Here is a 24,327-nt window from a genome sequence, read left to right as displayed (position 1 = left end):
GCACTAAAGAAGGGAACACTACACTGCACTAAAGAAGGGAACCCTACACTGCACTAAAGAAGGGAACACTACACTGCACTAAAGAAGGGAACCCTACACTGCACTAAAGGAGGGAACTCTACACTGCACTAAAGGAGGGAACTCTACACTGCACTAAAGAAGGGAACACTACACTGCACTAAAGAAGGGAACACTACACTGCACCAAAGAAGGGAACACTACACTGCACTAAAGGAGGGAACATTACACTGCACTAAAGAAGGGAACACTACACTGCACCAAAGAAGGGAACACTACACTGCACTAAAGAAGGGAACACTACACTGCACCAAAGAAGGGAACACTACACTGCACTAAAGAAGGGAACATTACACTGCACGAAAGAAGGGAACACTACAGTGCACCAAAGAGGGGAACACTACCCTGCACCAAAGAAGGGAACACTACACTGCACCAAAGAAGGAAACACTACACTGCACTAAAGAAGCGAATTCTATGCTGCACTAAAGAATGCCTCCCTGAGATGTCCTTGGGGATATTTAGAGTAGACTGGTAAGAGCACAGTATATGCTTCACAGGGAGGGCCTCACCCAAAGTTCTTGGGGTCAAAGTGTCATATTTTGATTTTTTTTCCAGTTAGAGACACTTACATGGGCTTCACTAGATAAAGGATGCATAGCTTACCTCATATTTACCATTTGTGTAAGAAAAAAAGGAGCCGTATGCACAACTTACTCATTTTTGAAAAAAAAAAGTGTAAGAAAGCACACACCAGAAGCTGTCCAAACCAGCTGCCCACCTGAGAGGGGTGTGTGTGTGTGTGTGTGTGTGTGTGTGTGTGTGTGTGTGTGTCTGTCCACATGCGCATGCACACATTGGCGGTGAAGGGATGACCCTTGTGGCCTGTGCATTTGACCAGCATCCCATAGAGCAACTGTGTTTGGGAGAACACAGTCTCTGTTGATGGACGCCTCCAAGCAAAGGAGTGGAGGACCGCGGAGCTGCTGGCCAGCGGCCACAATGTCCCTGAGCACTGGGTGCAAGCACGGGGTGGGAGGTGGATATCACCTCCCAGAGCCACAAACCCACCTCCTTGGCTCGAAGCTGCTCCGTGCCGAGAGTGGAACTCAGCAGCGGCCGGAGAGATGCCAGGAGCCCCCACCATGGCCAGTCCCTGACCTCCAGGAACACAGCCAGGTTCTTCCGGATGCACTGCCCAGCAAGCCTACGGATCTGCAGACAGAAAACGCGGTTGTATGGGGCTCGCCTGCTCGGGAAACAGGACAGGGGACAGACCAGAAGGAGAAAACAGGAACACAGCCCCACATCTACTGCAGGTGACCCACAGCACAGGCCAGGAGGGAGGTGGCCCATGAGCAGATGCGCTCCTACAGAGGCACTGGAGTACCCCCCCCCCCCCGTGCGGTGTCCTGGAGGATACACGGTCTTGCACACTCACCCCAGACCCACATGGTCAGTACCTTCAGCTTCTTGCACTCCTGGCGGGACAGAAAGCCCCTGCAAGCCGCTTGGAAGAGAACGATGTTGCGGGACACCAGCTTCTCTCGCTGCCTCTCCAGCCTGGAGACCACGCCCGCCTTGAGGAAAACCTGGGGGCAGGGGCGGAAGGTACAGATGAGGCCTCAGCATGGCCGGGGTGTCCGAGGGTGCCACTTGGAACCCATCTCTCTTCTGCAGCTTAAAGGTGGAAGTGGCCTGCGGCTGAGTTGGCAGAGTGCTTGTCTAGCATGCAGGAAGTCCCAGAACCCATCCCTGTAGCACAGTGGCGTATGTGGGCGTCCCAGCCCTTGGGTATTGGAAACAGTAGCATCAGAAGTCATCTCTCTAGCCGGGCGTGGTGGCGCACGCCTTTAACCCCAGCACTCGGGAGGCAGAGGCAGGCGGATCGCTGAGAGTTCGAGGCCAGCCTGGTCTACAAAGCAAGTCTAGGAGAGTCAAGGCTACACAGAGAAACCCTGTCTCGAAAAGAAAACAAAAAACAAAATAAAACAACAACAACAACAACAAAACCAAAAACAAACAAACAAAAAAAAGGCAAAAAAAAGAAAAAAAAGTCATCTCTAGCTAGAGATGAGTTCAAAGCCAGCCTGGGCTACCTGAGATGCTGTCTCAAAGCAAAAACAAACAACAACACAAAGAAAAAAAGAAAAAGAAAAAGCCCCAGTAAACCACATCGTGAATTTCACCCTGATCCCGGTGGGAGGGGACTTCAGTCTGAGAGTCACCCTCAGGGCAGATGTGTCTAAAGTCCTCTGGGATGGAGCCATCCCTGGACAGTGGCAACTGCAGGTCCTGAGGCCTTGCCCCAGGCTCCCTTGAGCCTGTGCACTTAGGCTGGTCCCAAATGTTCACTTTTTGATCATTGACAAATCCGTCTGAGAGAGAGAGAGAGAGAGAGAGAGAGAGAGAGAGAGAGAGAGAAGAGGAGGAAAGGAGAGAGAGAGAGCACCCCAGTTCAGCATGGAAATAGGGCAGAGGTTACGGGAAGAGTGCTCTGCCCTCACATCTCCCCCAAAGCTGCTGGGCTCCTGCCCAAGTTCACACCTGCCGGGCTACAGAGAATCAATAATGGATAAAGGTATTGGTGGTGCTGGGATCAACTCCGTAGCACCCCACGGGGTCTGTGAACAGACGGCAGAGAACAAGGTGACAGGAAACCCAGGGATGCTTTCAGTCGGCGGCAAAGGCAGCAGGTCCTGGGTTTGGAGACCTGAGGCTGTGGTGGCAGGACGTGTCCCTGACTACACTCGGGCCCTACAGTTCAGTACGCCCTCGGTTGACCTGACCCAGCCCTGTGCGTGGGTCAGAACTCAAAGGTGCCATCTTCTCTGGTGTCACTGCACGGTGACACTGTCACTTGAGGACAATGTTTATTGAGTGCTTAGGACAGAACAGACCTGGACTTGACAGCCACACCTCGGCAGGCAGGATCCTAAGGGTTCGATGTTTTGATTTTCCCATTTTATGGAGGGAGAAACAAAGGCCACACCCAGGTTTTTACACGGGCTCCAGGGATGGGACTCAGGGGTAAACGCTTCAGCGGCTGAGCTGTCATCTCCCCAGGCCCCGGCATCTACAGTTTCTAAATCCCTTTTCACGATGCTTCATGAATAAACTCCAGCTTGTTCCGCAGTGGACCAAGTAATTCAATAGCTGATGGCCCGGAAAACTGAGACTCGAACCCAGGACTTGGGTTCACGCATCGCAAGTTTGAAACCCAAAGGGAACTCTAACCCGACCAGAACTAAGGTCTCGGGGACTCCCCACCACCCTAGATCATTTTCAGTGAGGGGTCCCCTCGGTCCGTCAGATTGGATCATGAGCCTCCAGGAAGGCGAGACTGAGCTCGGCCGAGGGGCCAACTGTTTTGTAAACCAGAGAGCGCTCGCTGTGACCCAGGACCACCAAGCCCATCAGGCTCCCTGGAATAGACACGCCAGCCACTCCTGGCCCTCAGATGGCTCGATAACGACTGTATTAATTTCACAAGCTGGTGAGTCCCAAAGCTGCCATTAAGGGAAAAAAAAAAGGGGGGAGAGCGAGAGAGATGAAATCAATGATCAAAACGGTGACAGCAAACTTCATATATTACAGTGGTGGGTGCTGCCCAGGCCACTATTGATTAAGTATGAGGCTTTCATTTAAAAGATAATTGGAAAGGACTGTGCACAGGGTGGGAGTAAGTCGGCCAAGTCCTCGGCTCTGCAGAGGCAGGTCCTGATCTCTTCTTTCCTTTTTTCTTTTTCCTTCCCTTTTTGAGAACACGGTACGGCCAAGCCGTCCTACCGAGTGTGGAATCACACTTTGTGGTAACTGTCAGGGCCTGCAGCACACACTTCCATGAGGCGCCAGGGGCTGGAAAAATCGCGAAATCACAAGGAAAAATCTAGATGATTCTCTCCTCGTGGGACCCCGGCAGAGAGAGGCAATCCCACACCCCACCTCTGAGGAACACACAGGGGGGGGGTGCTCACTACTGCTCCCCATCTAAAACCAGAAAATCCAGGCTTGTCCCAAGGTCTTGCTTGGCGACGGCTCCTGCACATGTGCTGAGGGACTCAATCCTCTCCTTGGGGTCACATCACGGATTAGAGGAATTTTAGTTCTTTTTAAAAATACCCAGATCACTGGGCGTGGTGGCACACGCTGTAATCCCAGCACTCGGGAGGTAGAGGCAGGCGGATCGCTGTGAGTTCCAGGCCAGCCTGGTCTACAAAGCGAGTCCAGGACAGCCAAGGCTAACACAGAAGACCCTGTCTCAAAAAACAAAGAAGCAAACAAAAAAATACCCATATCTTTGGTCACCCTGAAGATTACCTTTAATATGCATTCATCTGCATGAGGTTATGCGCACCACATGCATGCAGGTGCCAGTGGAGGCCAAAAGAGGGCACTGGGTCGCCTGGAGCCGCAGTTGCAGGCAGCTGTGACCCACCAGGCAGCTGGGAATCCAACTCCTGCCCTCTAGAGCAGCAAGCAAGTGCCCTTAACCAAAAAGCCATCTCTCCAGCTCTGGGGTTTTTAGTTCTTTAAAAGCATTAAAATGTGACCTTATGTGATAAGTAGCCTTCACCACGGATTGCTGCAGGGGTGACACAGGCAGGAAGCAGAGAGCAGGCTCTGTGTTACAGATGTGGTAACTGAGGCACAAGCCAGTTAGGAAGCTTCGAGCCAGGGCAGGGACGGGGCCGATGCTTCTTGCTCCAATGGGCTTTCCGGTGGCTTCCTAGCTGACAGTGCCAGTTTATACAGTGGCAAAGATTCTGTTCCTGCCCACGAGGAACCCAGCCTGGTGTTGAGCCTAGCTCAGCAGAGGTCGACTTGGGCCCCACCACCCCTGGTGAATAGCAAGCATTAATGTCGCCTTGCTACAGAAGGGTTCAGCATCCAGGACGGCAGCCCCTGGCTCTGTAAAACCTCACAGTAGAGTCTCATCTCTCCTTTGCTCCGCGGTGGCCGCCGAGACTGTGGGGACCAATTTCTGTATTCGTAAAATAACGAGGTAATTCTCTAGCCCAGTGGTTCTCAGGCTCCAGCGTGCATCAAAGCCGCCTGGAGAGCCTGTGAGGGCAGCTGCTGGCTCCCACCCTGCAGCTCCTGCTCTTGTAGGTCCCGGTGGGTTCTGAGGATCTGGGGTTGGTGCAAGCTCTTGGGCAATGATTCTGTGCATGGAATAGAGGGATGAAGAGGGCGGAACTAGGGACCCCTGTGCCCACCCCCAAGATGAGAGAGACTGTGGGACCTGCACCTGAATGCACTCTCTCCTCTTTCACCAACGAGCAGCCGGAGCTCAGCATGTGGGAGGACCTTGGGACTCCGCAGCCTTTTTCTGTGGTCTCTAGAAATGAGTTAGCTCCCCCAGAGCACAGTCTCCCCATCTGGAAGTCTGCAGCTTGTGGGGAGAGCCCAGGAAGAGGCTGGTGTACTACTTCTGTCAGAAAGGACTGGGGGGGGGGGGGGCGGAGGCAATCTGGGTGAGCCCACAGCGAACTCGCCGCAGCTTGGACCAGAGGCCAGAGTGAGACGCTAGTGTGTCTAAAACAGCTTATCCAGCAGTGGGCAGTGGCATGTCTGGGAGCTCGCCCAGGAGAAGGTTTCTGTAGGAAGGCTCCGAGACCACAGTGCCTGCCTGCGGGGAGAGCGGAGCTTTGCCCCAGGCCCCTGCAGTTGGGGGTCTGCCCACTCAGGCTAGCTGGCTATGCTAACCAATCTGTGAATGCCGGGGGTACTGAGGCACCACCCTTCCAGTCTGGGTTCTGAGCTTGTGTGTGGTGTCCTGCCGGCCACCAACATGGTCCTTGAGTTCGAAAGCCTGTGCCCGCATCTCATCTCAGAGCTGGTAATGAGTATTGCCACAAAAACAAAGAACTGAGGGTTCTGGGGTCAAAGAAGTTAGCAGCGCACAAGCATGCTGGGAAAGCACAGAGATCCTCTCTGAACGTGTGAGCAGATGGGGAAGAGCTTTGAGCTTCAGTCCCTTTAGGAAAATGGTATCTCTCCCCTCAGATCACCCCATACCCTTCCCAGGCCATTCCTCCATCGACTGATTGCAGTGGACACGGACAAGGAGGGCTAGGGCTGTGTGACCACACTTGTGCCGGAGTAAGGGTCTGTGATGTATGATGCACTGCAATGCTTAGTCCTCACCAGCAGGTGGCGCTGTTTGGGAAAGTCTATGAAACTTAAGGAGGTGGAGCCTTGCTGGAGGAAACACATGGTGGGTGGGGGCCCGGGCCTTAGGTTTTATTGGCAGGCTGCACTTCCTGCTTTCTCTCAGCTTGCTGACTGCCCTGGCAACGTGACCATTCAGAGGACTCCTCCCTCCTCACTTTACACACCACACAAAGCCAGAACACATCCTTTCTTGGTTTGCTCAGGCATTTTGTTGAATCCCAGTGTCATTAGAACAAGGCTCTCACAGCAGTATTGACACCTTTCCCCTTTTGTAGGGATTTTGAAAAGAAATACCCATAAAGGCAGACTGGGGAGAGGGGAGAAAGGGTCCTCCCTCATGAATATGCCACCTGGTTCATGAATATTCATGAGGACATTCTGCTCCTGTGTGTGTGTGTGTGTGTGTGTGTGTGTGTGTGTGTGTGTGTCTCCTCTCTCTCTCTCTCTCTCTCTCTCTCTCTCTCTCTCTCTCTCTCTCTCTCTCCCTCTCTCTCTCAACTGCTTTCTTTGGTCTACTAGCTATTGTAGAAACAGGTAGTCTCCTGCCTGGGTTCTTTCTTTTAAGGACACTTTCAGGCTGCATACAGTTCCCTCTGGAGCTCAGAAGGTCATTTAAGGACCAGACTTGGCCTCCTGGGGACTGTAAGAATGACGTTTCCAGTGTCACTTCTACACGTGTGACACTAATGCCATTCGTGACTTTGTAAGAGAGACAGGGACAGAAATAACTTGCCCCCTGCAGTCTAGAAAAGGGAGACCCAGAGTGGCAATGGGTCATTGGGTGGGACAAGAATTGGGTGCTGAGCTCCTGTACGGACCGTGGGTGCCCTCAGCAGGGAGCTTACTCACTTGGCTGTGCCCCAGGGCCACTGCTTTCTTCTCCAGATCCAAGGTCTGCAGGAGTTCTTCCACCGCCTGGGTGGGGGAGGGGAGAAAAGGAGAACTCAAAGAAAGCATGGAGTAAAGAGACTCCAGCTAAAGGTCAGGCTCACTGCATGGCAGGGGTGCGGGGTGTGGGGTGCGGGGTGTGGGGTGCGGGATGCAGGGTGCAGAGTGCAGGGTGCGGGATGCAGGGTGCAGGGTACGGGGTGCAGGGTGCAGAGTGCAGGGTGCGGGGTGCAGGGTGCGGGATGCAGGGTGCAGGGTGCAGGGTGCAGAGTGCAGGGTGCGGGGAGAAGAGTGCAGGGTGCAGGGTCCGGGGTGTAGGGTGCGGGGTGCAGGATGCAGGGTGCGGGGTGCAGGGTGCGGGATGCAGGGTGCAGGATGCGGGGTGCAGAGTGCGAGGTGCAGGGTGCGGGATGCAGGGTGCAGGATGCAGGGTGTAGGGTGCAGGGTGAGGGATGCAGGGTGCAGAGTGCAGGATGCAGGATGCAGAGTGCGGGGTGCAGGGTGCGGGGTACAGGGTGTGGGGTGCAGGGTGCGGGGTGCAGGAGCAAGAGGAGCCCCAACTCGAAAGGGCAAGCACGGGAGCACGCCCCAGGCCACAGCCGCAGGCCACACGCTGCACTAGAGCCTCCACGAGGCCCAAGTGTGTCAGCCCTAGATCATAATCATCCCACAGAAGATCTAGGATGTGGGCAGCTGTTGCGGAGAATAGAGCATCTGTCTCTGTGACAAGGTGGCCGTTAACTGTGCCCTAAGGTCTAACCTTGGCCTCATCCCCTCTTTCCTCCATGGCACTAAGACAGTGCCCTGTGCATACAGTGAGGGCTCAGCAAACACGGGGAAGGGATGGGGGGAAGAAAGGAAGGAAGGGGGAAGGAAGGAAGGGAAGAAGGAAGGAGGGAGGAGGGACAGAAGGAGGGAGGGAGGAAGGAGGGAGGGAGGAGGGACAGAAGGAGGAAGGGAGGAAGGGAGGGAGAGGAGGGAGGGAAGGGTGGGTGGAGGAAGTGGCGAGAGGGAGGGGCACCCAAGTCAGAGAAATTCAGACAGAGATGAAAGGAGGGCCACTCCCTGCAGGAGAAATTAATTTCCTAAGAGATTTTGGCGGAGGCGGAGACAAGTTCCTGTGGAATCATCCTTCTGTCAAACAGTCACAGAAGCTTAGAAACAACCAGGTAGGCTCCACCCCCTCAGATTGCCCCCACGCCATGTGGCTGCCTCCCACTCCACCACCCCTATGTGCCCCCCCCCCCCAATCTGAAAGTCTATTGTCAGGAGAACCTATCAGGCTGGTAATTACAGCATTCAGGAAGGGGGGCGGCATGCTGCAACTGAATAAAGCAGGGGCTAGCCCCCAGGCCAAGGGCATCATGGGATACTTCCCAAGACACCCCACCCCTAAAATTGCTTGTTGGAAATCTAGTCCCCGACCACAGTCTGCTGATGCCCTGGAAGAGCCTCCTGCCACTCCCCCCCCCCCCATCTGAGTGGTTTCATTTATTACATTTTAGCCCAAAAAAAAAAAATGCTCCAAGGGATTCGTAGGCAGCAAAGACGCATAAAGCCAATATACCCAAATATAACATCTCTTCTCTCTGCACAAGAGGAAAAAGCATGATAAAAATTGGCTGAAAGTAAGACGGATGGGGAAAGTGGAATCCCGGCCAGAAAGATTTTTTCTGGGTCTCTTTCAGAGGCAAAGGCTAGAACGTGTCCTTGAAGGGAAGGTGTATGGATCTGGAGTTAACCCTAACGCCGTAGAAGGCTGAGGCAGGAGGATTGTGAGCTTCCGATTAGTCTGGGCTACCTAGAAAGACCCTGACTCAAACAGCAAGACTTAAAGTTGCATCCACCTGGGACCAGGTCTTACTTTTAGCCCACATAAAAAGACGTCAGGCCAGCTTCAGACTCCTTTTTAAAAGATGGAGGAACAAATCACAGCTGTAGATGGGACGGCTCCTACCATAGCGTCTACAGGCATCCACACCTGCAGCTCTCCAGTTGAGCACAACCCTGGGAGGGGGTCTACCAACAACAAAACCTTGCATATTCTCAGAGGCAGTACAGACGCTGCCTAACTGTGTGCTCAGGCAGTACAGACGCTGCCTAACTGTGGGCTCAGGCAGTGTAGACGCTGACTAACTGTGGGCTCAGGCAGTGTAGACGCTGCCTAACTGTGGGCTCAGGCAGTACAGACACTGCCTAACTGTGTGCTCAGGCAGTGTAGATGCTGCCTAACTGTGGGCTCAGGCAGTGTAGACGCTGACTAACTGTGGGCTCAGGCAGTACAGATGCTGCCTAACTGTGGGCTCAGGCAGTGTAGACACTGACTAACTGTGCGCTTAGCCACCAGAGGAACGGTTGGCTCCTCTTTAGGACTCAGTTTTCTCAGAATCCTTCCGATGTGGACAAGAATTCTGGCCCTAGGAAAACCCTTCCTTTTGGCTGGCTTCAAAGGGAGGCCCTGGACAGAACTGTGGTCCAGCTGACTGAAAGCAAGGGAGTGAGAGATCTGTGATTCCTTCCTCGACTTCCAGACCTTAAAGCCCACAGGGAGGCTTCACTGAGAAAATAGGAAAAGGAATTTGTAAGCGGCTTTGCATCTAATTATTCAATCATTGTTAGTGTTATCCTCATTAATACTGAGATAGAACCATATGGAAATTGGTAGAATTCAGTCGGCCTACCTGTGATGCCATTGTCTACCTGCCATGGGGTCCTGGCCATGCCCGGTATATGAAAGGACAGATCTACCTCGCCCCTCCCTCTCTTACCCCCCTATCCCCTCACTCTCCCTCTCTTCTCTCTCTCTCCTCTCTATTCTCTCTCTCTCTCTCTCTCTCCCCTCCCCCCTCCCCCCTCTCCTTCTCTCCCCATGTTCATTTAATAAACTCCTCACCTAATATCGTATCTGCTGCCGGGCATCTTATTTTCTTATCGTATAATATCATATCTGGCACCTGGTATCTTATTTTCTGGCATCTTGTTATATTTTAAACATAAAAGAAATGCTCTGTTTAGACCAGATATCAATTATTTAATTTAGTTCGACACAATGCAATCATTGTCCAACAGCCTGTTATTAAAAAAAAAAAAAAAAAAGGAAAAGGAAAAGATGTGGCAGGGATGCAGGTTGCTGTGTGGAACGTCCTGCTCGTTGTATCTGTTCTCCCACCGACACCCAGGGCTCACGCCTCAGCGGGGGATACTGGACTGTGAGTGAAATGTTGGTCACTTTACTCCAAAGAAACACAGTTTTCTCAGCCATAGTAGCGCAGGCCTTTAATCCCAGCACTCAGGAGGCAGAGAAGGTGGGTCTCTGTGAGCTCGAAGCCAGGCTGGTCTACACAGTGAGCTGCTGGTCCACACAGAGAGCTGCTGGTCCACACAGAGAGCTGCTGGTCCACACAGAGAGCTGCTGGTCTACACAGAGAGCTGCTGGTCTACACAGAGAGCTACTGGTCTACACAGAGAGCTGCTGGTCTATACAGAGAGATGTTGGTCTACACAGAGAGGTGCTGGTCTACACAGAGAGGGAGAGAGCTGCTGGTCTACACAGAGAGGGAGAGAGCTGCTGGTATACACAAAGAGGTGCTGGTCTACACAGAGAGATGTTGGTCTACACAGACAGCTGCTGGTCTACACACAGAGAGAGCTGCTGGTCTACACAGAGAGCTGCTGGTCTACACAGTGAGTTCTCGACGGCCCTCTTATTCCTGCTCCCCGACCCCCAGCCAGCACTGACTTTGCAGTGCGGCCACCAGGTGAGTCATAGCAAGAAAGCAGCAGCTTCTCAGACAGAGGGTCCTGTCTACACAGTGAGGCATGGCTGACCTGGGTCCCAGGCCCTCCTTGACCGAAGCAAGCAGCGAGCCCTTCAACCAGAAACCTCATAAGCTGTAGTTAATGGAACAGCCTGTGGGCTTGAGGTACCTGTGTCTTTCTGCTTCCAGGATCAGGACAAGAGTACAAGCCATGGGCCAGGGGCACAGGGACACAAGGGAGGGACAGAAGTCAGACACTGGGAAACAGCGGCTGGTGGCCTAGGTGTAGACAACTCTCCCTACTGCACCCAGACTCATCGGTAAAAAAAAATACTACCCAGAACAATTTCTGGAGACCGTGAAGATGGATGCAGATGCAGTCCTCACTGGGGAGGACCCCGATAAAGCCACGGGCTTTAAAAACCAGGTGGAGACATCAGGGATTCACGCTAGGCAAGTCAACAGATGGTTGAGAAAGACCTGTCTAGAAGTGACTGAAAGCCCAGTTTCCAATAGAAACACACACACACACACACACACACACACACACACACACACACTCCAAGATATTAATATTGGGGAAAGGAGGGTGTGGCCAGTAAAGTAAACCTTCTGGGCTCAGAGTGTGGACTTAGCACACAGATATCCAAGTACTCGCTGTAGCTTTGTTCAGAGACTTGAAGAAAGTGCCATTTAATGAGTAAAAAGACAGAAGAGGTTTTAGGTGTCTCTGTGGCCGTCTCCCTCTCTGAGGGGAGTGTACCGGGTCCTGGGTTTGACCCCAGCACCTTAGAATGTCAGAATGAGCCTCGGATGTAAAACACCAGTGAGGAGATGTAAAGACATGGGTGACTAAAATCCGCAGGTGGAAAGTCTTCCTTCACCATGTCACTGTGGGGCTCAGTGACAGACCTGGGCCGCCAGCAGATGAGGTGGCGAGATGGGGGTGACATCAAAGGGAATTACGTGTCGTGTAGAGTAGAGAAGGTGGGAATAAAGACAAGTGGGCCAGACCGGGCAACAGAAGGGAGCTGGCATCTGCATGGTGGGGCCTCAGGGGAGGGGAGAAGAAGGAGAGACAACTGCCTAAAACTTCCCCAAATTTCACTCCTTCCTAAAAACAAAAGCCACCCAGAGATCTCCACCTTAAGACCATGAACAGGGAGGTGAGAGCCAGGGAAACAAGCTCAGCACAGCAGGGAGTCAAGAAAATGCCAGAGAAAGAATCAGCCCAAAATGGCTGGTTTGACACTTGGAAGGAAAGAAGACCATAGTGGGGGCACTCCCTGTGTCACATCAGCCTGTGGTCACGTCTGTGGGTATTTCCTTGATTGTTCACTGATGTAACAGGGCTCAGTCCACAATGGGTGACACCATTCCCTGGGAAGCTGGTCTTGGGCTGTGTGAGAGGGATAGGATAGGATGGAAAAAGAGGTGGCAGAGAGAGGTGGGGGAGGGAGGGAGAGAGGGAGGGAGAGAAAGGAGGAGGGAGGGGGAGGGATGAAAGGAGAGGGAGGGGAATGAAGGAAGAGAGGGAGAGGGAGAGAGGGAGAAAGGGAGAAGGGAGGGAGGGGAAGGAGGAGGGAGGGAGAGAGGGAGAGAGGGAGGGAGGAGGGAGGGGGAGAGAGGGGAGAAGGGAGGGAGGGGAAAGGAGGAGGGAGGGGTAGTGGGAGGGAGGGGAGAGGAGGGGAGGGGGGAGGCGGAGGGAGAGGGGAGACAGAGAACCTGCAGTGTTCCTCCATGGTCTCTGCTTTGCCACCTGCCTTGAGCTCCCACCTTTATTTGCCCTGTGATGGACAGTGACCTGGAAGCTGAAATAAACCCTTTGCCCCGCCCCCCCCCCGAGTTGCTTTCATTCACAGTGTTTGTCACAAGCACAGAAAGCAAACCAGAGCCTGAGTGATGAAGTCCACAAGGCAGTGCAATTGCACAGTAAGGATGCTGGGAGGGAAAAAGGCTTCGTCAATCAAGGCCTCTACACCTTACAGAGCTTGGTCCCAATCCTCCCAAAACAAAGATCACTCAAAGCCCCACCCACAGGCGCACAGGCTGGGAAGCCACTGCTACCAGATCCTGTATTTGTATTAAAGGCTGAAAGAAACAATGACTCAAACCTTTGAAGACTCGAGAGCAGCAGAAAACATAACGGAAAACAGCATAAAGCCCTGTGTGGTGGCACACATTTTTAATCCCAGCACGCATGAGGCAAAAGCAGACAGATCTCTGAGTTAGAGGCCACCCTGATCTACAGAGTGAGTTCCAGGACAGTTGGGGCTACAGGGTGAGACCCATTCTCAAAAGTGAAAAAAAATACTTTTAAATGAATTTAAAAGACACATGATCAAGTGAAAGAAAACTATAAAGCTGTATTAGTGGGTTTATGATGTGTACATGTGACAAGGGCAGAGAGGTGTCAGAAGAAGATGGCTCTGTGGGACAAGGGCTCTTTCTCCCACTAGAACCAGGTTACCATCAATCTGAGGGAATCCTGGTCAATTCAGACGTACCCCATCGTCTCTGAGATATTGGCAGGTCGGATGAAAAGAACAACTTTCCCTATACAAAGGAGACCAGACCTCTGCTTGCCACATACAAGAGACTCAGTTGAAGGGGCCACTATGAAGCAGGCAACGCCATTCACATGGTGAACGTGAGAGAGATGACACCAGCACTGACACTGGACGAAACTGGACTTGAACAAAAGCCATTGCTATAGGCAGCGAGGGAAATGTCCAGCGATGAAAGGGTTAACCCACCAGCCAGCCAGGTAAATTGTCTTAGCACCTAGACAGAGAGGCCCCCAAGACATGAGGAACAGAAAATGGATAAAAATTAAAATCAAGACAGTTCAACATCAGTGGCCAGGGGCGTTAACACCTGTCTCTTAATAATTGATAGATCAATTAGATATAAAAATTCTGCCCCCGAGTTTTATCAAGAGCTTCCTGTGTCTAGGATGTTGGAGAAAGGTGTAGCCAGGGACAAGGTGGAGCAGTGTCTTCACATAGGGCTGTGCTGTGCACTGCACTGAGCTTGCCCCGGTTCAGACATCCACCAGCTACCAAGGGCATCAATCCTCAGACAACCATGGAAGAAGATGCAAGTTGAAGCCAAAGCCTCCAGTTCCAACTCTGGCTCATACCGAACTCCTAGGTTCCCTCCCTCACACACTGACCACAACATAGTTAAAGGCAGCAAGTGTCATTTACCCCTCAAGGTACCGACCACAGCAGCAGGCCTAAAGAGAGGCGTATCCACACACACCCTACACGCGCGTAATTGGATTGGCTCACGTGGTGGAGAGGAAGAGCTACCCAAAGGACCCAGCAAGTGAGCAGGGAAGGCTGGTGGGATTAATTCCCAGAGAACCAGTTCGGCATAGCAGGTGTGGACAGCTCCCTCTCCAGGCGGGGCAAAAGAGCTGGATTCAGATCGATGTTGGAGACTGAGAAAGCAGGGGGGTGAGCCACTCCCAGCACCTTTTCCCTCTGCTGCAATGGCCTGGGTCTAGGGTCTCTGCCTCGCTTAAGCTGTTTTTCTCTTCAAGTTCCTACAGCAAAAAAAGTAGCACTCACTGTTTTTAATTACGTGATTTTAGATGTTTGTGTCTGTCTGTCTGTCTGTCTGTGAGAGTTTACCTGCATGCTGTACAAGCAGGTGCAATTGAAGCCAGAAAAGAAAGAAGGAAAGAAAAGAAAGAAAGAAAGAAAGAAAGAAAGAAAGAACCAAACAACCAAAGAAACAAAGAAACAAAGAAGTGTTGTATCCCCTGGAGTTACAGGGCGTGGTGAGCTGCCACACGTGGGTGCTGGGAACTGAGCCTGGTGCTCTGCAATTGCAACAAATGCTCATAACTGATAGGCAATTTCTTCACCCGTATTAATTTTAATGTTCTACATAAGGACCACAGAGAGTCTGGGTTTGAATCCCAGCTGGACTCCTGCCTGGCTCTGCAGGCCTTCAGCCACCTCTGCTGAGGGGGGTGGGGGTGGGGGTGGGGGCGGGCGAGCACCAATTCCCTGAGCAGGGGGTTTTTGTCCTAGAAGATTTTCTCAGGACATAACTCACTTGAACTCCCAATCCTTCTGCCTCTACCCCGTTAGTGTTGGGATCACAGGAGTGCACCCTAACTCCAGGAAGCCGCTCTGTGATGCCAGTGTGAGGGAGAGTGTCAGGCATGCGGGGGACTTCCCTGGGGCCCGTTTTCCACCTCGACAAGAACCCCCCCTTGCAACAGTCTAGTGTCTAATGACGACATTGACCTTTCTTGGCTGTCAGACTTAGTCTCGCTGGATCCTGAGGTCTTAACCACTCTGCTTGCAGAGTTTGCACATGCTCATGTTTAATTCATAGCCCATCACATTGCCTGACGAATGAATATTTATTAGCTTTTTCATAAGAGGCAGGATGGTCGGTTTTTTTTGTTTTTTGTTTTTGGGGTTTTTTTGCTACCAAAATTCTATGCCCTAGCAAATGAAATTTGTGAACAAATAAAAAAATAAAATAAAATAAAAGAATAAGAAGCAAGAAATACTCCCAACCAAATCCATCGCTCCGGTAATTTTCCATTCTCCGGGGCCTGGAGCGTGTATGGAGGTGGATTCGGCTTAGCTGCTACAGAATCCTGCTGACTCGTCCAGAGTCCAAAAGCTGCCATGCGCCACACACATCACCCACGCAGGAAGCTCCCCCACATCCCTAGCCTGCTCCACTTCCAACTGGGCAGGAACCCCAGAGTCTCCAACCCTGTGCCTCCTCTGTGTGATGATCAAGCAAGCAAGGACCAAGGAGAAAGGACCCTAGACGCTGATTGCTTTGGAGCCAAACTGTAGAGCTTCCAATTGACGGGGGTGGGGAAGGTGGGGTGTGTCACACAGAAGGATCTATGTCTGTCTGCTGGAGGTGCCCTGTGTCCTGGTACAGAGGACAGAAACCAAGGGACCAAAGACTGTGACTCTGTTTACCCCTCTCATAATGCAGTGTGGAGGATTCCAAGCATACTTGGGCACGAGCGCGCACACACACACACACACACACACACGGGTCAGGGCATGGAAGGGTGATGGTTAAGTACACACAGTCTGTGGGTCAACCACCCTTGACACTCTGACCCTGAAAGATGCTGAGCTGCAACCACTGCTATTCTATTTTATTTTATCTTCAGGGCAGCAACGGAGGCAGCAGCAGCTGCTGCTGTTCCCACTTTAAATGCAAAGAGATTGGGGCAGACCGTCACTTGCCGGAGGGAAAGCTGAAGAAGTTAGGCACATGTGACCCTGAGACCCACACAACCCTCCCCCCACCCTGGGATTTAGAAGCTGGATTTCATGTAACGAGCTCAGGGACACCTGTGGGACTCAATTCTAAGGGCCTGGCACTTGCTTCCTCTCTGAGGGACTCATCCGCCGACCAGACTAACTGTACTTGCGTCTCGGGGCTGCTTCATGGATGCCACTGAGCCCACAGCCGTTCTCCACAGCTCCATTGTGAAGAGCAAGGCGTGCGGAGTAAAGGTGAGCCCTCATGGACTCAGAACAGGAGTGGAAACAGAAAGCAAGGGTACAACACACAAAGATAGGCTGTGTGAGCGTGTCTGTGCGTGCATGCACACGCGCGTGTATGCAGCCACCTGGTTAAGACTATTGAGTGCTTGCTGGGGAGCTTTTAGTCAAGGACAGGGACTGTTGAGACGTCAGAATGAAAGGACTTAGCGATGACTGTCACTGAGCTGAGGTTAGCAAATGGCACATCAGGGAGTGTCCCCTGGAGAGGCACGGCCGGGGTGAAGGTCCTGAGGCTGCCTGTTCATTACACGCTCATGTGAGGCACTTCTCAAACATTCCCGTAGACCACCTCAGGGTGTGGGGGCTGAGCAGGTCCCCTGGGGCTCTGTGTTGCCACAGTGGCTGGGAGGTGGGACACAGGGCACGTCACTCTATTCCCTCTTATTGTTTTCTTGTGCCTCCTCATACAGACGTCAGGAGGGCATCCTGGGTAGGGGTGGTCTCGAGGACATTGTTGGGGTGTGGTGTGGGGCTGAGGTCTGACTCCAACCCCACGCTACTCTCCATGCTGCCCTCAAGCGCCCCCTCCCTCGCTCTCAGACCCCTCTCGGTCCAGCTGCTGCTTGAGCAATCCATACAGAACGGGCTCTGTGGCCCACACGGCAGAGGAAGGGGGGGGGCATCTGGCCTCCTCCTGCTCAGGAGCCAACTTCACATACCTTCCTTTCATCCAGCCCCTCAGAGGTCAAGTCGAGCTTCTTCAGCAGCGCAGGGTGCAGCACCTGGAACCGACGGCGGAACTGAGCGAGCCCCATGTGTTCAGCGTAACCTGGGAACCGATCGGGCCAGTCACGGATGGGAAGACACAGGCGGGGTCTGGTACACGCTAGTGTTCAGTCATTGCTGGCTTGTTGCTCACATGTCCCTGCTCTGGAGCATCCTGATGCAGACCTGCTCCCTGACAAGACCTTCTGGAAAACTCTGCAGTATCCTCCTGGAGTTTTCTCTCAGGACTCTGTCTCTCTGTCTCTCTGTCTGTGTCTGTGTGTGTGTCTGTGTCTGTGTCTGTGTCTCTTTCTCCTCTCTCTCTCTCTCTCTCTCTCTCTCTCTCTCTCTCTCTCTCCCTCTCTCTCCCCCCTCTACTCCTTCCTCTCAGTGTCCCACAGGGGCATGCATGTACGTCCACCTTAGGAGACATGTTTAAAGCCTCTGTACCCTGCCCAGGGCACCATGCTTCTCATATGAGCTATGGGTTGAGAAAAGTACTGTGAACAGATAAAAGACAACATACGTACCACATACTACACACACACACACACACACACATACACACACACACACATACACACACATACACACACACATACACACACACATACACACACACATACACACACACATACACACACACACATACACACACACACACATACACACACACACACACACACACACACACCCCACATACATCATACACACTATAATGTACAATGCACCATACATCATATACACACATACCACACACATCACACCACACATATCCCATAAACACGTATCCCGTACACACCATGCCACACCAAACACATGTGTACTCATGCGGACACGAACACACCACACATGCACATGCATACACAGGCAAACTCATAAACACACACATATATTCACACATAAGCACCCGCACAGTCACATACATGTACACATATACACACACTTTATGGTGCAGCAGAGCCTGCCATCAGCCAGGCGGGTCTGTTGGCTGTGCGGCCTGGCTGCAGCTGTGAGCCTCCCTACCCCACCCCCATCCCCTGTGGGGTAGTCATCTCCCTATGCCTGTGTTGATGTGCTTGGTGTGTGGTGTGAGGTTGGGGGGACTCCTGGCTTCTCTAGCAGGCTCCCAGCTTCTCTAGCAGGCTCCCAGCTTCTCTAGCAGGCTCCCAGCTTCTCTAGCAGGCTCCCAGCTTCTCTAGCAGGCTCCCAGCTTCTCTAGCAGGCTCCCAGCTTCTCTAGCAGGCTCCCAGCTTCTCTAGCAGGCTCCCAGCTTCTCTAGCAGGCTCCCAGCTTCTCTAGCAGGCTCCCAGCTTCTCTAGCAGGCTCCCAGCTTCTCTAGCAGGCTCCCAGCTTCTCTAGCAGGCTCCCAGCTTCTCTAACAGGCTCCCAGCTTCTCTAGCAGGCTCCCAGCTTCTCTAGCAGGCTCCCAGCTTCTCTAGCAGGCTCCCAGCTTCTCTAGCAGGCTCCCAGCTTCTCTAGCAGGCTCCCAGCTTCTCTAGCAGGCTCCCAGCTTCTCTAGCAGGCTCCCAGCTTCTCTAGCAGGCTCCCAGCTTCTCTAGCAGACGATCTGTGTCTACGGTTCCGCTATTGACATGGGTTTGCAATGATCACAAGATAGAACATCAGAGGCATGATACAAACAGGCCACATGAGACAGCTGCCAGGCCTCTGTGGAGAGGAGAGGGTGGCGGAGCTCAGGCCTTTGAAGGCTGAGTGGCAGCAAAGAGTGGGGTGATTTCAGATCAAACTCAGCGGGTAAGATTAGCCAGTGGCACCAGCTTGCATGGTAAACAGATCCGAACACTCCCCTTCGGCTAACCCGAAACTCCCCGGCCACTCCATCACCCAGCTGCAGCCAGCTCAGTGGCCAGTGGAGGCGGCTGCGGCCTCCCCCGTGAGTGTTAGCTCCACACCAGCCTGGCCTCTTTCCCTCAAACCTGAACCTTGTGGTCCCCTGATGATCCTCCTCCTGCCTGCAGATGGGAGCTGATTCTTCAGCCTCAGGACTCCTTTGGGGGTACCCCTGCCTGCTAAGAGTAGGAGAGGCCCCCAGGCCCTCTTCCTATGAGCCTCTTGTCTGCACTGCACAGCCAGGGCACATAGTGGGTGCTCCTGTTCGGTGGCTGCCTGACGTACAGTGAGTGTTCTTGTCCCCTGGCTGCCTGGAATATAGTGGGCACCACCAGGACAAGGTGCTCTCTTCCCAGCTGTCTCCTACCTGCCCTGTGCAGCCGTAATGCCTCCAGGATATGAGAGCCTGCAAGCTGAACCCTCAGTGCTGGGATGTCCAGAGCTGGGGGCTCGTTGGCTCCACCTTGGTCCCCGCCGGGCTGTGGTAGTGATGGAGCCCCCGGTCCAGCCTTGCTTTCCACTGAGGTTGGCACAAGACAGTGGATGAAGTGCAGCCGAGACCGTCTCAGCAAGCTGATGAGAGCATCCTGGAACCAAAGCAGACCGGGAGTGAGAGCCAGTGTCTCAGGGGAAAGCACTCAGGCATCTGGATGCTCCCCAAACACACATTCAGCCTGCACATCCTTGGGAATGCGCTATCTCCCGCACCCAGGACCTTGCGTCTACTGGTTTATGCTCAGGAGAAATAAAGGGTCTTTATACCAGCCCCATGGACACAGATGGGAAAGTTGAGGCACAAGAAAGGCCAGTGGCGGGGACGGGGCCACAGAGGCACTGCAACCAGAAACTGGACTTGGGACCCAGGGGTTTCCTTCTGTAACAGCCCGTGAGGTTTTATTCTTCAAACGCATCCTTCCCTTGGTCCTGTGATCTGCAACTGCAGGTCCCGTTTGCACTGGACCTGAGCAATGGCCAATCGGATGCTCATACCTGCTAATGGGTTAAGGCAGCATGTTTCATCAGTACTGGTTCCTGTTGCCTGCACCCCACCAGAGAGGGTGACTTGGGGAGAAAGGCGGGGGGGGGGCAGGGTAACTAACTAGTCAGATAGCTCAGAGAAGAAGGCACTGGTGACCCATGGATCTCCCTAAACATCCTCAGCTCAACAGCAAGTACCCAAGACTCTGGCCTTGGACCTAGGGAAGTCACTTCTCAGGGGCAGCCATGGCCACACTCCTCCAAGACTTGGAACCTCCATACCTCAGCAGAATGGAGGAAACCCATCCTGTGGTTTTGTGGCACATGGTAGAAGCCTGGCAGGGTGGCGGCCCCTATCATGGAGGTCCATGGTCACACGGGTCAGAGCCTAGCTCGCTCACTCACCATCTGCAGCTTGACCTGCGCACAGGGCGCTTTCCTCTTCACTGCAGCAAGGCTGCTGGCAAAGGCCCTCCGCACCACACGGCTCCTGTGCAGAGCCTGCTGAGAGGTGCCCTCAAGCCCTGCCACCGCACGGCACACAGGAGGCAGCTTGGCCCGGGGCTGGAAGAGCCGCTGCAGCTCTTCCCTAGTGAGGAAGAGAGAGAGAAAGGGTGGTTGCAGGGAACTCTCTGGAAGACAGAAGCCCCTCCATTCACAACACTCCTGTCAGTTGGCACCTTCCTCTCAGAAATACTGGCTCAGCAGCCCTCTCCTCCCCTGCCCGTGAGCATCTCTATCCTGTCAGTCCTACAAAGCCTCCATATCCTGAAGGTACAGCCATGTTAATTGTCCCTAGGACAAGCCGAGTATACAGTAGGTGCTAGCCGTATGGCTGCAGGAATGAAGGACTCACTGCTACAGTAATTAAGTGCCAAGGCTCACACTAAGTGTCCCCGCCACCCCACAGCATGCGTGGCAAGGGTACCTAGGTCCTAAGTCTCCCTCATGAACCCAGGCTGGCGTTTGCTCAAAGACCGAGACAGGAATCAGCCTAGGTACCCAACAGAGGACAAAAATGTGGTGTGTGGGTCTGGAGAGATGGCTCAGAGGTTAAGAGCATTGACTGCTCTTCCAAAGGTCCTGAGTTCAATTCCCAGCAACCACATGGTGGCTCACAACCATCTGTAATGTGATCTAACGTCCTCTTCTGGCCTGCAGGGGTACATGCAGGCAGAGCACTGTATACATAATAATAAATAAATAAATATTTTTTAAAAAAAAGAAAGAAATGCGGCTTGTGTCACAACAGAATTCTTTGTAGCCGTGATGAGGAATGAAGTCAGGCCACTTGCAGAAATAAAAGAGCTCTGTCTCCCCAAGAAGCATTCGGGGGACCTTTTGTCACCACCCAAAAGCCTAGGTCCCATTCCAGCCCCAGCCCTAACAGCACGTGATCCATGCCAGTGGCTCACAGGGAGGTGTTTGGAACGGATCACAAGCCTGGGCAGGCAGACGGCAAGAGTCAACAGGCGTGGCGCGAGGTATGCTGAGATCCAGGTGTAACCAGGATGCTGAGTCAGCACCCGGGAGCCATGAGCCTGGGGTGGAGAAGGCAGGCGCTCCCAACCCCAGCCCCAGTCTGACGCGTGGCTCTACCCAATGGAGTGTCTTTCCAGTTTTCATGTGACCTTGGGCAAGTGCCCTGTTCTCTCCATGAGACCTCAGCTCCCCCGCCCCCCACCCCCCATATACATGACTGAGACAATATGGCTGGAGCTCGAGGAACACACAACCTTCCGAAAGCCTTTGGCTCACTATGCATCCTCACTCTGAGATCAAGCAGGGCTTGGCTCTCTGTCACCAGGGTAAGGATCTGCAGGTGACCAGCTGCAACAAATTCACCATGTTCACTCAGTTTTGTTTATTTGGTATTCTCGCTGTTTGTTTTAAAATAGGATTTCGGGGCTGGAGAGATGGCTCAGAGGTTAAGAGCATTGGTCCTGTGTTCAATTCCCAGCCACCACATGGTGGCTCACAACCATCTATAATATGATTTGATTATAATGTGATCTGACACCCTCTTCTGGCCTGCAGGTGGACATGCAGGCAGAGTGCTGTATACATAATTAAAAATTAAAAATAAAGAAAATAGGATTTCACTGTGAGACCTGGCTGGCCTGGAATTCACTGTGTGGGCCAGGATGGTCTCGACTCACAGAGACCTACCTGGCCCAGCCTCCCCTCTGGAGTGCTGGGAATAAAGGTGTGCGCATCACCAGGCCTGGAAAAACATTCCGATAGGCTTTCTGCCCAGTGTTGCTATGCCTTCCAGCCCTTGCCCTGGTACTGAGACGGTGGCTCACCCCCTCAGTAAGAGTTCATCTCCCCATCCCCTGACTCAACACCCCTCAGTTGACTCAAAAGCAGGAAGGAACTCTCCAAGACCCCAAGGCGTGCTATGCTCTCGGAGTCTGACGTGACCTAGACTTTCCCCTAAGCCACCTGCTACCTTATATCACAGAAGCTTTACAGTGAGCACCCGTGCGCGGCCACCGCGCTCACATCCGTGCTTTGTAATGGAGGTCTCTGGTTTCCAGTATAAGCGGAGGACGCTGAAGCACAGTGCACACACTCCTCGCCTGCAAAGCAGAGTCTGCCTGTAGAATCTTGCGCTAGGTGTGGCTTTGATGTCACAGTGGAAGAAGCCATAGGAGAGTCACTGCTCCCTCTCATACCACAGGGGAGGGCTAGGGCGTGGTCCCAGCGTCCTCCACACCCAGGCGCTAACCCTCATCCATTTGCCGTTTTCCCCATCTGGGTCTCTGGAAGAACTGTGAACTCCCATGGCCTTCTGGGTTTGCCGTTTACAGCAAACACTGATCATAAGACCCTGAGATGCTGAGGGTGTCCCTGAGCATCACGTAGGTTCAGGCTGAACCCCGGCTCTTCCCTCAGAGTCGACTCCATAGTCAAAAGCAAGGAACTTCCCACTGGGGTGTCTGTATTCCCTTCTGTAAAATGGAGCTCAGCATGCCGTGTCCCTCTGAAGAGAGGGGTAAGACACACAGTGGCGTTCAGCATACTCCCCTTCCTGATCTGTCTACCTACCCAGGAGGCCTCTCCTCCTCTCCCTGCACGAGATTCTGCCCCACTAGGTTTTCTAACTTGAGCACTGAACTCGAGAGACTCACACACACACACACACACAAAGCAAGCATTTTCCATTAACCTGGAAGTGGAGTTTGGATTGCTGCCGGCCTCGTGTTACTGCCCCTGGGATGAGCGAGCGCGGCGTGCGGAGAGCTTTTCCTACTGCTACAGAGCACAGCCTTTTGGTTTTTATGAGCCCCCAGCTTCTAGGATGTCCATAAAAGTTACTCCAGTTATATCATCTCTCAGATACTTAATGAAAGGTGGAAAGCCAAAATATAGAGACGCGGCTTTTTAGCTGTGAGCCGACTTCCCCCGAAAGCCTTCTCTGCTCTGCCACCGGGACGGCTCTGCCCCCCGGGAGACATTGTACTGCTCCGATGGGAGTCATGGCCTTCTTTCTACAGCTCACAGGATGGGATTTCTAGACTGCCGTCGCTTGCCGGTTGTCGCTGAACAGAAACAGCCATAGGGACAGATGCCCCTGCCCTGTGCCCTGCCCAGCTTGGCTCACCTTTTTGACTGCTGCAGGACCTGGGGGGCATCCATGGCTGAGAGGTTGGGCTTGGCCTTGCGAAGCCAGCCCGTGAGGTCATAGCGCACAGGATCTTGCCCCAGCTGGTGAAAAAGCTCACACTGAAGCGGCTGCTCGCAGGTCCTCAGTGCAGGGGGTCCTGGAATAAGATGGCATTGTGAGTGTTGGGGGGGAGGGGTCCTGTCAGGAGCAGGTGCACTATGTTTGCACACCCTACCACAATACTTTAAAAATAGTAAACATCTTTCTAGACAGCTAAAGCTAGTCCCTGGTACACACACTCCCCACATTACTGAGGTACACACATTACTTCCAGAAAAAAAATTTTACTTCCTTTTGTAATTTTATACCCCAGACACCTATTTGGCCCAAACATCACAGAGAACACATTCTTTCTTAGTTTCCTGTATGTACCCAGATGTCACTTGGGCTGTGATTTACACCAAATTTTGTTTAAAACCAACTCACGTTTTTATAAGCACATTCATTTAAGAAGAAGCATTTGACCGTGAGCCTGATGTATATTAGCACCATTTCTTTCCTACCATGCATGGAGAGAAGTACCTGTTAAGTACTTTAAAATATGTATTCATGTGCAGTTTAAAACTACCCACAGCGCTGTGAGTCAAACAAAGCTGATGATGCTCGGAGGTGCTGGCTCCAGCTTCTTAGTTACAAGAGACAAAGTTAGACACACAAATGGCCCGGCCTTGGGGTGAGAGAGAACAGACTGCCTAAGACATGTTACCATAAGAAA

The 24,327-nt window shown here is 52.8% G+C and overlaps 1 protein-coding gene across 1 annotated transcript in view; it reads right to left on the bottom strand.

Annotated features, from left to right (window-relative positions):
• Positions 1–24,327, bottom strand: part of MYO18B (myosin XVIIIB) — a gene marked incomplete at its 5' end in the record, with an annotated part of 198,622 nt that overhangs the window by 128,301 nt on the left and 45,994 nt on the right. Inside the window, 7 exons of the mRNA XM_084763691.1 lie at positions 1,090–1,233; positions 1,482–1,610; positions 7,045–7,110; positions 17,065–17,174; positions 19,332–19,551; positions 20,348–20,531; positions 23,550–23,709. Of these exons, the coding sequence (XP_084619817.1) occupies positions 1,090–1,233; positions 1,482–1,610; positions 7,045–7,110; positions 17,065–17,174; positions 19,332–19,551; positions 20,348–20,531; positions 23,550–23,709 (1,013 nt within the window). The remainder of the gene's footprint in view (positions 1–1,089; positions 1,234–1,481; positions 1,611–7,044; positions 7,111–17,064; positions 17,175–19,331; positions 19,552–20,347; positions 20,532–23,549; positions 23,710–24,327) is intronic.

Source organism: Acomys minous, assembly GCF_964271855.1.
Source record: "Acomys minous genome assembly, chromosome: 16".
NCBI classification, from domain to species: Eukaryota; Metazoa; Chordata; class Mammalia; order Rodentia; family Muridae; genus Acomys; species Acomys minous.
Note: the sequence above shows the minus strand (reverse complement) of the source record. Positions and strands in the feature narration are given on the sequence as shown.